The following is a 14,396-nucleotide window of genomic DNA, read 5'->3' as shown; positions in this document are numbered from 1 at the left end:
CTAGATTTAATCTTATGGCTATAACCATATCAGTTCTTGCAGGTGCTCCTGCTGCAGCGGCACTGTATGCTGACGGTGGAAGATCGCTCGATTCTCCTGCGCTTGTAGTGGCCGAAAGTTCTTCAGCAACGGCCGACCGCGCTCATCTCGAAGGTTCCAGAACTTCGGCAGATCCTGGTGCGAAATGGGAAGGACCTCGCCGAACACATGCCACTGAACCACCGGTGAGCATGGTGGGGTCGTCAGGGAGCCCTTGTACGTGTAAAAGTTGCCCCTGTCAAGGCTTCCCAGCAAGGAGCCAAGGGTGAGCCGTTCCTGAACAGTGTAGGTGGCATTAAAGTTGCCCAAATGGAGAAGGGAATGAAATATTTCAGTGAGTCCGGGTTGATAAAAAATGGGCCCCGACTGAAAGTGAATTGGATGGAATAGGTAAGTTAAACTTAGATGCAATAAATCCTGTATCTCCACTTACCCGAACAACCTTGAAGAGCACCGCCAGTACTGTAACGCCATCACTGTACCTGAAAGCCTCCTGAAGGTTTAGATACTTAGTGTTCCGATGGACAATGTGCATTTCCAGATCATGTCGGCGTCCATTGAGCACGTGCTCCGAACCCTTGCTCTCGGGCGATCCCCAATGGAAGTGCACGGCCTCCGCATCGTAGCAGTCCTGCAAGAGACCTCCAGTTACGTAGGGTCTCACGCCATAGATCGTCGTCGGAACCTGAAATTCCACTATCAACGGAACTGATAAGTTCTCCCTTTCACTTAGTAGTCCCTCTCTATATGTAAATACCTGTGTGTCCACTATTCCTAACTGTCACCAGCTCATCGAAGAACTCATCATAAAACGCAAACTCCAGAGGGGGCAAGCTAAGGGATATCACCTTGCGTCTACTAATCGCAATGGGCGACTGTTCGGATCCACCACAATGTGGGAATTTTTCCGGCCACCTCTCCGGGGACTTGTAGTCGAAGTCAGTCGACCTGAAATCTGTGATAAAGTTATGTAACTAAAAATGTTTTAAAACTTGAAGTTTGCTATATTTAACAATTCTAGCAATTTGAACCACTTTTTGGGTAATCTTCAGCTCCCATGTTTAAAGAAATGAGTGATGGTCACTTTGCAAACCATTAGGAAGGCCGTCGGAGCAATTTCTGCACTTGCCAATTTCCAAAAACGTCTCCGCAATTTCAGCTATTTCGCAGAGTCTACGGTTATGTCTAAGCGTAGCATAATTGCTTGATTTTGGGTCCGGACCATGGAAGCCTCCTTTTGTTTACATTGTTCCGAGCGATGGATCGCACACGCCGCTCTTATAACAATGGATGGTACTTCGACATCTACTCCGCCCCCGAAATTGACGCGCTCATTGGGTTTCATGGGGCATTTGTGGATGCAAATTTAATTATTGTTATTATTTACAGCCACCGGCTTGTTTGCTATCCATTAGATGAACCGCGATGAGACAGTTTTATGGGCGTCGAGTGTGACATACGAGTATGGGGGTTCGGTTTGGTTTGGTATAGTTCGGTTCAGGCGGAGGGGATGGCTCATAAATTCCCGTACGGGTTGAGGCTACGCAATCGGTGACGTTGGTTGCGGGTCGGAAAATCTCAAGATCTGGGCTACGTTGTCTGGGCGCGATCGGCCTGCTATCGATGGCGATGGCGATGGGGATTGCGTCTCAATACCAAGGTGATCCGCAACCGTATCGTATACTATTCTTGGGACGCGACACACCTCACTGGCTTGCATTTCGGTACTCACTTGCGGCGAACGGCAGCAGAAACAGAAGTCGCTGATAGAAGTCATCAAAAGCCGGAAAGTGCATTTTCCACCTGATCACTCGCTATAGCTATTCACTCTATACGTCTTCTGGTCGTCTAGTCGTCTTCGCCAATCTAGTCCAAATTCGCACAGTAACCCCTGACCGAAAGACCAAAGATTTCCACGCACGTTGCTCTGCAGACTGAACCACGATCGGCTTAGGCCAAAACCTTTATACCAAAAGGGCCACAGTGGGCCACTGTCTGGGTTTTTGGTTTCCGTCTCGTGAACTGGGAGAGCAACATTGTCAAACGCTCCACGGAGCAGCAATAGATGGTAATCTCGACTCGAAGTTGTCATACCCGCTACGGGCACTGCTGTCTGAGCACTATTACCCCGAAATTAAAAACTATAATTGAAAAAAACTTGGTTCGATAGGGACAAATGCAGATTACACAAATTGAAGTTGAAATTCCTTGACATAAGTTAAGTCGTCTGTTGTATAATGTCTGCAAGTGTCCCAACATGTTCCCATGTTCTGCAAGTCCCATCAAAAAACGTTTTATTTATTTAACTGAGGAAGGAAAAGTTTATTCCCTCAGACACGGGAGTTTCGGATAAAATACTTCTTAATCGCTGGCAACAAAAAATTCCTAATATATTTAAAACACAGAAAGGTGTTAGTTTCTAAATAAAGCATTACTTACTTTACTATTGCTTACTTAATATAGCAAATACAGATAAGGTCTCATGACTTAAAATACCTCGCAAGTTCTTGTTACAATGTTTTAAGATATACAAGTTTTTTTTTTAAGAAAACCCATGTAAATCATGTTTGTTTTGATCTCTGCTTATGACATCCTCTTGTAAGTCAGATACACGGCTCTTTGCTTGGTTCTTGAATTACATGTTAATTTTGGAAGCCTGGCTTAGAAAGGTAGCAGACTGCAGACTCTTGAGATCCAGTTGCTGAGTTTTCGTCAGCTGCAGCTGCAGAATTGAAAGAGTTTTTATTATTTCAAAGATACATCGCACAATCAAAGAAAATGTAGAACATGTCTTTTACATACTTTTTTTACTTATACAATACGAACTTGAAACAGCTTTCAGGTGAGTTTACTTAATAAATCAGCTAAATTTAAAACAGAATTCTCGAAAGGCGCGGGGCAGATATCTCGATGATAAAAATTGTAAAAGGAAATTTTTAAAATGAAATTAGTCAACTTGTATGAGATTTAATGTTTGACTTAAATGCATATTACGTGTTGCAAGTAATTAAAAGTACTTCCTAGATGCTAAATAAGTTGGGCCCAAAATCAAAATTAGCATTTAATATGCATTCGGTTACAATTAGTCAACCATATTGACTGGAATGTAAACACTTCGTTTTAACTCAATTTTATGGCAAAAGCACAAAAACAAGTACAAAAATTTCAGTAAATGTTACTATTATTGATTTTCCCCAGTCGCGATTCGAAATTGAGCGTAAAACCCAGCGAATCAGCTGTTTGGCGGCAACGACAGCACAACAAAACAATTAAATATCCGCCGCAGCCGCAAAACAAAACAAATAAAAGCAACAACAAAATAAGCGAACAACAATAGCAAAAACAAAACCAACTGCGCCGCGATAAAATTGTTTGCCAATAAGAATCGGGCTTAGTGCGGACTGGCATCCGAAGGATACAGGAACGTGGTGGCTGCAGCTGCACCGGGAAGACCATGGTTTTCTTCAAGTTCTTGAAGAGCAAACTGTAACGTATATACATAAAGGCACCACAGATCACAACAAAGTAAACACACGCGAAAATCCTAATGAAATAGAGATACAACATAAAAGATACAACGAAAAAAGATACAACCCACGAGAATAACAATGCGCGAAATCCAGGCGTAAGTATGCGAAGGTGTGGGCGCGTTGTTTACGTCTAGGAAGTATCTGGTGTCCCCCGAGTGTTTGGCTACCTGGTACCCACATATGTAGGTGGGGAATCTGCAAGAGAATTGGAGAATCGGTGGAGAACCAGTGGGATTTCGAGACTCAGACCGAGAACGCGAACGCGAAACGAGAACGAGGCGAGCAAAACACAAAAATCCAAAACGACGCCGTGCCAGCAAATAGTATCTGTGTGAATGAATGGGCCAGCTTTGTGGGGGTGTGTTCGTGTGATTATGCTGCCGTCTGGACATCAGATAATGCGAATTATATTTTGTTTTTGTCTCGTCATGTTGGCCCAGCCGCGCGCGTTTTTGCCGCGCTTTGTATCTATCAGATACACTAGCCGAAAAGTATGTGCGGAATGCGCCGTGCTTTCGTATTTCGGATTCTTTTTGTTTTTCTCCTTTTTTTGTTTTTGGTCGAGGCTTCGCGGGCTTCCGCCACTGGACCGCGCTTCAATCGCATCCGGACGGTGTCGAGGTGAGCACACGTTAGAATTCTCTGGTCTCGAGTCTCGGTTCTCCGGCGCTCGTCAGCTCGTCAGTTAAACAACTAGCATCGGTACCCTTATCATCCGCGAAACGAAGTCCGCTGTCAGACATGAGGTACTAGCACCTCCAAAAGATTGTAGTTTACCCCCAGCCAACCGGACGACTAAGCCCCCCACTAAACTTTATGGTGGATACACCAAGAGCAAAGTAATAAGGCGAGGGCAGATAAAGCTTAGAATAAAGAGCTACTGAAATGCAAAACTGAAATATGAGAAAAACCTGTGAACGACCAAAATAATCTTTGAATTGCATTAAAAACTGGCTTAGATCGTTAACGTTTTCTTCTGGAAGGATTCAAGCCCTGTAAATGTATACATTGTGTTTACTTCATCATAGAGTAGTAAAGTTAAGCTTAACAGCTTAGTCTGTGCATATTGTTGCGAGCCATAAATGCCACATAGGACATATCTTAAATAGTATTGTGACTACGAAACTCTTAATAGCATCTCTTCATCCCTTCCAGCTCCCAATTTATGACGAAGACAAATCGCTTGGTGATTTTGAGGCATGGCGAAAGTGATTTCAACATAGAGAACAAATTCTGCGGCTGGCATGATGCGCCATTGAGTGATTTCGGTGAGATAGCGGTTAGATTAACTTAAAATACCCACTTCATCTAATCTTATTACTTATTTAATAACTAGGCGTGCAGGAGGCCCTGACTGTGGCGATTCCAGCGCTCTCCCAATCCCAGTTGGAGTTCGACGTAGTCTACTCATCCGTATTGAGCAGATCCCGTCAAACGGCCGAACTGATCCTCTCCAAGTTGAACTGCGCCTACGTGCCCATCAAGGAGGATTGGCGACTGTGCGAACGGCACTACGGAAATCTGACAGGTTGCCGGAAACGAACCGTAGCCGATCGCTATGGCGAGGAGCAGGTTCAGGCGTGGCGACGTGGATACGACTGCGTACCGCCGTTCATTGAGGAGAGCAATCGGTACTTCTACACCATTTGCAGCAATCCCATATTCGATGATGTTCCTCGCGGCGACTTTCCCCTCGCGGAATCCCTGCACATGTGCGTCGATCGGGTGAAACCCGTGTGGAAGGAGGTCAGGCGGGAGGTGCTCAAAGGCTCCCGGGTACTGATGTGCGTCCACGGAACTGTGGCGCGTGCCCTCGTCCAGCACATTGAGGGTAAGTTAGGTGGGCTTTTCGACAGCTCATGGGTTATATACATCATTGGTTACTCCGTAGGAATCTCCAACGAGGCCATCGAAAAGGTTAACATTCCAAATTGCGTGCCGCGCGTCTACGAGTTCGATTTGAGTACGGGAGGCTTGGTTGGAGCTGCCATCAATCTGGGGGATCAGGAGTACATCAGACGGAAGACAGCCCAGGTGGCAGCCATTGGTGACTGATGGCGGAGCACTCCGATCGACTTTTGTGGAATTTACATCGATATGTGGCCGCTTGCATTTACTTAAGCCCCCTGGCAAACTTTAATGCCTCTACCGCTTTAAGTCTGAGGTTATCGGCTGATAAGGATATTATGACTACTATTTATTCGTCTACCCCATCTGATATTTTCGGCCAAAAATATACAATTTATACAAAATATATATGATGGAGAAGATTACGTATACATACATGTAATAAAAATAAGTTATTTCGTTTCATAAATACCAATTGGATGCTACACCCAATAAAAACATTTTCAGTTTCGAAGTATATATTATAGTTTATTAAATTGCTTTTCAAGCTCCATTATGATCCAAAAGACGATCTAGTAAATGCATTACGTAATACTTTCAGTTGCTGCCACAGCCATTTGCCTGAAGTGCAATCAGTAGTAGCTCTGCTCGTTGTAGAGCGGACTCAAGTTGTTCGGCAGGATGTAGATGTCCTCGGGACGACCGTTGAACACGAAGGGCCGCTTCAGGGATGTCAGCTTGGAGTCCTGCTGAGGAACCGGCATGGAGGCGAGTCCAAAGCTCTGCTGCGAGCCCCCGTAACCACCCATCGAAGGCGACGACATGGGTCTGTAGGGATTACTAGGCGTTGGTGGTCGCATTCCATATCCACCTCCACCCATGCCAGGTGTCAAGGAACCCATTGCCTCGCCCGGGGACCCATTCACTTGGTAGACTCCTGTGGGCTTTCCGTTCGCCAGGAAGTTCACGGGCAAGTTGAACACGGAACCGTAGGCGGAGAATGAGGGCATGGGCTGGTAGGTCAGCAGTGGTGAGAATCCTCCGCCAAATGGAGCCGTTGGCATATTGGGCAAAAACATATAGGGTGTGGGTGGCAGTCTTACGTAGTAGATGGGTGAATTGCGGGCTGGTGACGCGTGATTGGCACTAGGACGTCGACCGCCGGCGGCTCTGGACATCACCACATCCTCGAGATCGTTGCTGGCACCAGAAAAGGTGGGATAGAACATGTCCGGAGCCAGGTAGAGCGGAAAGGGGATGAGCACTGGCTGGGCATAGCCAATGAAGGGCAGCATCTTGGGCATGGCCTCGTAGGGATTGCCCTGCGGTGCGGCATACGGACTCCAGGGATAGTTGGCAGAGTTGGGCAAACGCGACTCCTGTTTCGACTCCTGCAGCAGCTGGTAGGGATCTTGCTCTTCCTCATCCTCCGATTTCAGATCCTGTTGCTCGCCCAATGAGTCCTGGACATACTGCTGCGTGTGGATCTGCTGTCCTTGCGGCTGTTGTTGTCCTGCCTGCTGTCCTTGCTGCGAGGATTGCACCTGCTTCTGCTGGCTCTGCTTCTTCACCAGCTGGACGAGATTGGCTGCCACAGATTCGGCCACTAGTTGCTCCAGCACCAGCAGCATCACTACGATGCTCCACATGTGGTTACCCATTTGATAGCTGTAATTGGATCATGGCATTGGCGATGAGTACATCTTCTGTCGATCCCCGACTGACCCCAAGCCCCATTCAAGCTGATTTGCATGCTTCGCGCTAGTTTCTCACACTCCAATTGCGCAACCAGCGGATTTTCCCCCACCAGAACAGGTGAACAACGGAAAACTATATGGCCAGTACTTTGGATGGGGCAAACAGTATACTCCGAAGTGCGGCGTATCCCCATGCTTATAACTCGTAATTAAATCAAGTAGGCACTTTTGGTTTACTAATATCTACTTATTAAATTGTATTCTACTTTGAAGTTAAGCCGCTATATTTAAAATTCTTCAACTTATAATGTGCTCTTCTTCAAAATATTTTTAATATTTTATTTTTTTAAAAACCACCTTTAATTTGATTTGTTTTTACACTTTTTCCACAAAAACTTGAAGTACAAATTTACCTGGTTAGTAAGTGAATATCGTTGATTGCTTAATGTGGTAGGAGAGTCCCAATCGAAAGGCTAACGATTCAATTGGCCCACTGGTCGGCAGGCGCGTTCAACTGGAAATGAGTGTGATCGCGGCCAGAATCGAGGCTTTATATAAGGGGGCCTGGCCAGAATCCCCGCATTCCCAGTGGCCAACTCTCTGCCGACGGCGCAGTCGAGGGAGCTGCGCATGCGCAGAGTTGCAGAAGCGAAGTGAAGAAGTTAAGAGCGCAGAGTGTTTGGACCCATAAGTTTGTTTGCATTTGCCGGGCCTTTCTCATTTCTCAGCGATCTGAGGGCAACATGATTTTGAGGTTCTGTGGCAAGTGATAAATCGGCTAATTGCCGGCGGCTTAAACGCCAGCTTAATTAGCCCTGACTGTGAATAACCCTGCCAGCTGCAAATTATATAAATATCCACATGCAATTGCAGCATTTTGCTAGCCAGCTTGGTGGAATCGCGAGCAATGTTAATTATACCGGCAAAAGGTCCCTTGACTGGTGTAACAAGAGCCCTGCGAGAAACGCCCGCGATTATGCATTTTAATTTTTATGACAGGGCAAAAGAAGACGTCGTGTTTGAGTCGGAGATGGGCTCATTAGTCAATGATATCCGCCCAGCATTCCACATGGCACCTAGCACCTAGCACCAAGTAGCATATAGCACCTAGTGCCTACTGCCTGGTTAAAGCACCTGCTCCTGCTGATCTAAAGATCTCTTCCCAGTTGCATAATTGAGCATAATTGTGCGATTGCATCGGCGTGCCTACATATTTAGTTAGTGTGCAACTTTATTGTCCGCCTAACGATTACCAGGCAAGAAGCCCGTAATGCCACTCAAAGACTCCCAGGCTGGCCAGAAAAAAAGAAAAGTAGAAAGGGAAACGGGAGAGAAGAGTCTGTCAAACAGGTCATAATTATGCCAGATACTCCAGATAAACCCCTGCAGGCACTATTAATATTCTAATATGAATAATTTGTTTATTTGTCAAAGCCAACGGCAGTGGCGCCGGCGTTGAGATTAGAGCAATAATAAATTACGCAGCTAATTAAGCGGCGGCTGCAGCAGCAGCAACATCCACGCAGATGCAAAAGATACAGATACATGCCGCAGATTGCGGCTGCTGCCGCAAACAAGCGACGACAATAACGAACGGTTCGTGTTCTATGGGTGTATTACTATTACCCAACTGAAGGCACTCTCCCGGAGTCCAGCTAAGAACCAAGCCCAAATCCAAGTACAAACTCAAACCCAAGCCCAAACCCAAACCCGAAGTACCCAACTTGGCCAAGCCCCATGCCACACGTAATTAGCCTTGGAATGTCCTTGTGCACGTGACTAGCCCCGCTCCTCGATGCCTCGGGCGCGAGGATCGCAGTCGCCCTGGTGTGGGGCTAAATATAAAACGCGCGTGCCTGCGGATCATCAAACTTGGCCACTTTCCTAACGAAGCCACGTTAGGTGACAATGTCGTTGATGCACTGGCCAAAAAACCTTTGAAATTCGGTATGGCATCTTGGTATGTTAAATCATAAGACTATACAAATCCCGACTAGTTCGATGGTCTGATATCAATGAGAAATGTTTTACAATGACCCGTGCCAATTAGAACAATATATTTCAATTCAAACTCAGTGCATTTCATTTATGGGGTAATTAAAAAAAATTGTAGTACTTCCCATTGTTTCTGCAGTGTAGGATCGGCAGTTTTATCTTGGTATCGGTATTCGGATCGTAAACAACTAACAGCTATCAGGCTACAGGGGTTCATTAACACCAACTGACAGCCTGGACACAAACATGGCCCAAACAAAACGCCGTGCTTGCTGGTCCCCCTGCTGATGGCCATTGCCATTTCAAAAAGTCAGAAGCTCTCGTATTAAATCATCAGCTTCATCATCGCGTCGCTACCGGCACACTCGCTTGAGCATGGCCCATCTAAAGTAAACCACTTTTGTTTTTTACACCAAAAGAGGGAGATATAAAAAGAAATCGAAGCTTAGACAGAAGATCGGCGGAGAACTGGGTCAGAAGCGGCACGACCGCCGACGAGAATCTGAATTATTGAAAACCCCTCAGCAAGTCGCCCTCCAAACGGACTATGTAAACAAATTACTCAGTATCTAAATAGCCTTTAAAGAAGAATTCCTCTGATTCTATTAGTTGGGTTTCAAATACTTTTTTGTCTTAAATACCCCTTAGCTGCACTTGAAGACTCGCCCCACTCAGCTACTTTCTTTAACAGCAAACAAATTCTCAAAAGCCTAATAATTTTGCTTGCAGTTCAGTTTGCCAATGCCATTGACACAATTATTAAGCAAACAGTTGAGAGCTGGCTAAAGAAATTGAATCGTCACTTCCGGATAATGTGGCTGTGATTGCAACTCAGTGTTATCAGTTTAGTTTTCTATTACCTCCTATCAAGTGGGTTCAATTGGCTTCAGTTCTCAGAGGTTCTTGATAAGAATTTGGAATGTGTTTGCCCAGAAATACTACTTTTCACAATAAACTTTTTCGAAGACGAGGTGGCCGAGAGGTTAAGGCGTTGGACTGCTAATCCAATGTGCTCTGCACGCGTGGGTTCGAATCCCATCCTCGTCGGAAAATATCCTTTTTAAATATTTTGTTATTCTTTTGAGTTTTATATTTTGCTTTTAACCCAACAAAAGTATATTACATTTGAAAAACCTTATAAATATGATTAATATGGAAAGCAATAAAATATAATTAAGGATATAATTTTAAAAAAATTAATTCTCGACGAGGATGGGATTCGAACCCACGCGTGCAGAGCACATTGGATTAGCAGTCCAACGCCTTAACCTCTCGGCCACCTCGTCAACTTGGAATTTGCTGTTTCAGATCGTTTTTTGAAAGAAGGTATGCAAATTTTTTGCATTAATACACTATGCGAAATATGTCCTTATTTTCATATATTTAACATACATTGTCAAGAATTTTTTTGACTTCTTAATACTTTTGCCAACAGAGTTGGATGAGGGCTTCAGAACATTTTTTTGTAGTGAACAATTCTTATGCATAATAAAAAGGAAAGTGGCAATGAAGTTCGAAATAGCCTTACCACCTATATCTTCCTTACTCACTTTGTGTGTTAATATTTATTGGGGCTCCAGTTTGATCTATAATTTGTAAAGCCCATAAAATGTTTAAGTAAGCAGCTCACCAAATGGTAGAGGTAGTCAGTCTACCAGCTTTAATAACTATGTAGAAATAGTAAAAATAATTATAAAATCTTTCATTACAAAAATTTAAAAAAAATTATGTCGACGAGGATGGGATTCGAACCCACGCGTGCAGAGCACATTGGATTAGCAGTCCAACGCCTTAACCACTCGGCCACCTCGTCCAGTAACATTGTTACGCCCAACGGTGCACTCATCCTGAGCAGAGCAGCATTTTACGTTGTTATCGACAGCAAGCAGTATATTTCACCATTAGAACATTGCCATTGCAGTGGTTTATATATTTTAATAATTAATTTTTCACTGCGAAATAAACTAAAGTATGAAATATGTATATGATAGTTGGTCATCCGCTACTCAAAAATGGCATATTTACCAGACAAAAAGCTTGTTTACTAAGCCTTTCACTGAATAGAACTAACACTGCTTGCCTGTAAAGCAAGCTGTGCAGGAAATGAGCATTTGGCTGCCAAGGTCACATATGACGAGGTGGCCGAGAGGTTAAGGCGTTGGACTGCTAATCCAATGTGCTCTGCACGCGTGGGTTCGAATCCCATCCTCGTCGTGTTCTTTTTACTATTTCTTTTTAACATCACCCTAAGTTAAATAACGTTTTTAATGCTACCGACGAAAACTTTGTTTACCGAGTCATTAAAGGACAGACAATAGTGTCCAGATGCTAATCGTCTTTCAATTGAATTTAGAGTTTTACAGCCTCGTTGGCTGAGGGGAGACAATAATGGCCATCTCAGCAGTTTAAAAGCAATGAAAATAGATACATTTATAACAGCTTAAGTGTCGCTGATGGTGGCACTGGTTGATCTTTTGGACGGACGATAAGATGCGATGTGCGTGGAGGATTCCGGGGCGACCGCTAACTAGATGGATTCTGCAGAAGCCGGGTTTATTGACACCGCGAAAAGGGTCAGAGCCAGACCAAATGTGACTTGGGATGCCATTAATGGCTCGTTTGGCTCTCAAGGTCGACGGATGGGATCGGCCGTGGGGCGAATCTTTTTGCAAGCCCTGGCGATTCGCATTTAGGCCACCTTTAAAGATGGCAAATACAAACAATGCCCACTCTCGAAATTAAATTCCAATTGAAATAATAGTTCGCTTTTGCTGCCGTCGGCGAGCAGCCAAAACAATATAAGCCGCCGGGTAATTAACGTCGTTTCCAATGATTTCTTTCTCGTTCGCTGGCCGGCTTATTAATGCATTTAACGCAATTACAATACAAATATCAGGGTATATTATGTTGGTCGTTCGGTTGGGATTTCGTCTGCTTTTCCTTTTAACTGCGCAACTAGTTTTCAATTATCTAAAACTTACTTCTCGCTCATTCATGGAAAAGCCAAAGAAATTTTGTGCCATTTGATGGGACGTTTTAAAATCCTCCAGCCACTGAAAAAGGCTATAAAGCAATCATTTACGATCAATACACACATATGTCTATTATTCGTTTGCTCTGATTGTTGGCCACTTGGAAAGTTTCGCTGGTCGGCTATATGGCCAGTATAAATCACCAGGTCGGAAAGACACGTATCTGTGAAATCTTAATTCGGTGTGGGAGGTGATGATGCCTTCGGAAGACCTGGTCAAGCTCTATATGGCTAAGGATTTACATGTCATGTCAGCCATGTCAAGATACGCATCTTCAAAGACAATTGATCTTTGATGACAGCCGAAGGTCGAAAGTAATTGATGATCACAGATCGCAAGCACGCCAAATAATAATTACCAATTTTTGTTTTACTCAGCTGCCATATCCTTGACATATTTCAGACACTTTAAAAACTATTGTATTTCTTGCTAATTTTTGTTCCACTATGGTTTAATGGTTTCAAACTTATTATAGGCTAATAAGCGTATAAAAAGGAATATTTTGTAAAATGAAAAAGCAACTAAACTGTTATATTTATTTGAAAAAGACGTATTTCAAAAATGTACGGATTATCTAGTTATTAATTAGCATATCTAAACGGTTGTCAAATAAGCTAGTAAAACAGATTGCAGCAATAAGAACATGGGGAATCCCCTGGACTTCTGTTTACTCTCCTACGAACTCACTCAGTCACTCTTTCTTTCTTCGCTGGACAGCTTGAAGAGCTCTTTCCCCGGACCACTTGAGCCCCTGGTTATGACTCAATAGACCCAGACTCAATGGATTTTGGACAGCCAACTGGCAATCCAATTCGCCAGCCAATCGCCCCCATTCGTTGTCGGTGGAGGCCAAGCTCCACTGGAAATCGCAACGCCCATTTTAACCTGCTCCCTGCCCCCGGGGACTTTCACAAATCCCGCGCAAGAATTCGCTAAACGTTTTGGAACGGATGAGCAAATATTGAATTTTGCGGCTGACAATCGATGGCTGGCTAGCAGGTCTTTTCCTTTCGTTACACTTTTCTTTCTGCGTGCTCCACAAATATTTGACTTTCGATGAAAGTCGCTGAGCTGGCGACGTGTTGGCAGTTATGACCCCGATATCCAGGGGGCCTAAACTCTCAGAAATGCCAAGTGCACCGCCGAATCGGGATGGTTGACATAGCCTTGCGGTTGCGTAAGTCAACAGCTTCATTCCGAATGCATTGGATGGAGATCCGATGTGGTGTCCACATGCCAAGCACCCCGAATGACAAAAAACCAAACGCCGGAGACGCATATGAAGGAGATGGAGATGGTGATGGAGACAAAGGCTTAGCTTAAAGTGCCCGAACTCCACATGTGAGTCAGTTTATGGGCTCCGTGGGTTTAATGAACCTGCGAATTTATCGACAATAAAAGATTCGCTATAATTGGCCCATATATAATCGTTGCGATTTACGCCGGCTGATTAGTCGTGACTTTGCAGTGACGTACCACTGGCGGTGGGTGTTCCCGCCATTCATCTAAATGGATCTTGTAGCCCGCCGCTGTGTGTCTTTATAAGCGGCTAATTAAAACGTTGCCAATGTAAATGAAGCCTAAGAGCCCCAGCCCTCTCACCATCAACTTCACTTCACGGCGTGCTGGCAAATGCTTAAAAATTCAGTAGCCAAACACGCAAGCGCCGGCAGTCGCAGTGCAGAGACAACATACCAGAGCCGAGAGTTTGGAGTTGGTAGTTAGGAGTTAAGAGTGTGTCTGTCATTCAGACCCGAAGACACCGGCCAAGACTACTGGGTCCCAGTCAGAAACTGAGATCGAGTCTGCTGATGACTTTGGCGAGGTTGATAAACACGGCTGGGTTCTGTACACAGGGAAAAACATATAAGAATCTGTTCCTTATAGCAAAACAAATGATGTTCTTAACTGGTATGTCATCTGGATAATCAAGTTTTAAAAAGAAGTTATGAGCTACACTTAAGAATTGATTATACCAGAAAACATCTTGAATATGTTAACCATATTCAATGTGAATTCCCTTTAATATATTAAAATACGTGTATGCAGTATTTTTAACTTTTTCGTCAAGTGCACTCCCAACTGTCTGTATTGGTGCCCCGTGCTCGGGCCATCTACTCGTAGTGCTTCCGTCAGCATTAAACATATTACTCTTAATAATGCCTAAAACTCGGTTCACACAAGGCGCCTGAAATGGGTCTGAGCCAGAATCAGTACAGTATCAGTATCGGAGTCGGCTGAATCAGAGGCACGAA

At 44.4% G+C, this 14,396-nt stretch overlaps 3 protein-coding genes, 1 long non-coding RNA gene and 4 other non-coding genes across 10 annotated transcripts; 3 read left to right on the top strand and 5 right to left on the bottom strand.

Moving 5' to 3' along the window:
* Positions 1 to 18: 18 nt before the first annotated feature.
* Positions 19 to 1,835, bottom strand: LOC122621668 (carbonic anhydrase 15). The gene is made up of 4 exons (XM_043799614.1): positions 1,772 to 1,835; positions 797 to 994; positions 473 to 735; positions 19 to 405 (listed from the first exon to the last, which is right to left on the bottom strand). The coding sequence occupies exons 1-4, from the start codon at positions 1,833 to 1,835 to the stop codon at positions 19 to 21; spliced, it is 912 nt and encodes a 303-aa protein (XP_043655549.1).
* A 659-nt stretch (positions 1,836 to 2,494) lies between these two features.
* LOC122620162 lies at positions 2,495 to 3,652 on the bottom strand. Its single transcript, XR_006326116.1, has 3 exons — positions 3,638 to 3,652; positions 2,842 to 3,583; positions 2,495 to 2,761 (listed from the first exon to the last, which is right to left on the bottom strand). It is a non-coding gene; the product is annotated as an uncharacterized LOC122620162 (long non-coding RNA).
* On the top strand, positions 3,387 to 5,934 carry LOC122620161 (phosphoglycerate mutase 2). Of its 3 annotated transcripts, none has more exons than XM_043797491.1 (4): positions 3,387 to 3,525; positions 4,725 to 4,837; positions 4,906 to 5,400; positions 5,461 to 5,934. In XM_043797491.1, exons 1-4 carry the CDS (start codon positions 3,494 to 3,496, stop codon positions 5,622 to 5,624), a joined length of 804 nt encoding a protein of 267 aa, XP_043653426.1. In that variant the 5' UTR covers positions 3,387 to 3,493; the 3' UTR covers positions 5,625 to 5,934. The 3 variants fall into 3 exon arrangements, with proteins under 3 accessions (XP_043653426.1, XP_043653428.1, XP_043653429.1); XM_043797493.1 differs by lacking the exon at positions 3,387 to 3,525 and adding an exon at positions 3,633 to 3,664; XM_043797494.1 differs by lacking the exon at positions 3,387 to 3,525 and adding an exon at positions 4,099 to 4,564.
* Positions 5,935 to 6,049: 115 nt separating this feature from the next.
* LOC122621909 lies at positions 6,050 to 7,078 on the bottom strand. Its single transcript, XM_043799927.1, has one exon. It carries the CDS (start codon positions 7,076 to 7,078, stop codon positions 6,050 to 6,052), a length of 1,029 nt encoding a protein of 342 aa, XP_043655862.1.
* Positions 7,079 to 10,074: 2,996 nt separating this feature from the next.
* On the top strand, positions 10,075 to 10,156 carry Trnas-gcu. The gene has a single exon. It is a non-coding gene; the product is annotated as a tRNA-Ser (tRNA).
* A 157-nt stretch (positions 10,157 to 10,313) lies between these two features.
* On the bottom strand, positions 10,314 to 10,395 carry Trnas-gcu. The gene has a single exon. It is a non-coding gene; the product is annotated as a tRNA-Ser (tRNA).
* A 445-nt stretch (positions 10,396 to 10,840) lies between these two features.
* Positions 10,841 to 10,922, bottom strand: Trnas-gcu. The gene has a single exon. It is a non-coding gene; the product is annotated as a tRNA-Ser (tRNA).
* Positions 10,923 to 11,241: 319 nt separating this feature from the next.
* Trnas-gcu lies at positions 11,242 to 11,323 on the top strand. The gene has a single exon. It is a non-coding gene; the product is annotated as a tRNA-Ser (tRNA).
* The last annotated feature ends 3,073 nt before the right edge of the window (positions 11,324 to 14,396 follow it).

Source organism: Drosophila teissieri, chromosome 3R, assembly GCF_016746235.2.
Source record: "Drosophila teissieri strain GT53w chromosome 3R, Prin_Dtei_1.1, whole genome shotgun sequence".
Lineage (NCBI taxonomy): Eukaryota > Metazoa > Arthropoda > Insecta > Diptera > Drosophilidae > Drosophila > Drosophila teissieri.
This window is presented reverse-complemented; position numbering and strand designations above follow the sequence as displayed.

Bases quoted from the DNA above. Each gene is read 5' to 3' on its own strand.
- LOC122620161 (XM_043797491.1), top strand. From the start codon at position 3,494: ATGGTTTTCTTCAAGTTCTTGAAGAGCAAACT. The intron at 3,526-4,724 runs GTAACGTATATA...CATCCCTTCCAG, and splicing joins AAGTTCTTGAAGAGCAAACT to CTCCCAATTTATGACGAAGA. The intron at 4,838-4,905 runs GTGAGATAGCGG...TTTAATAACTAG, and splicing joins TGCGCCATTGAGTGATTTCG to GCGTGCAGGAGGCCCTGACT.
- LOC122621668 (XM_043799614.1), bottom strand. From the start codon at position 1,835: ATGCACTTTCCGGCTTTTGATGACTTCTATCAGCGACTTCTGTTTCTG. The intron at 736-796 runs GTATTTACATAT...TTCCGTTGATAG, and splicing joins TAGGAATAGTGGACACACAG to TGGAATTTCAGGTTCCGACG. The intron at 406-472 runs GTAAGTGGAGAT...ATTCACTTTCAG, and splicing joins TGCTCTTCAAGGTTGTTCGG to TCGGGGCCCATTTTTTATCA.
- LOC122621909 (XM_043799927.1), bottom strand. From the start codon at position 7,078: ATGGGTAACCACATGTGGAGCATCGTAGTGATGCTGCTGGTGCTGGAG.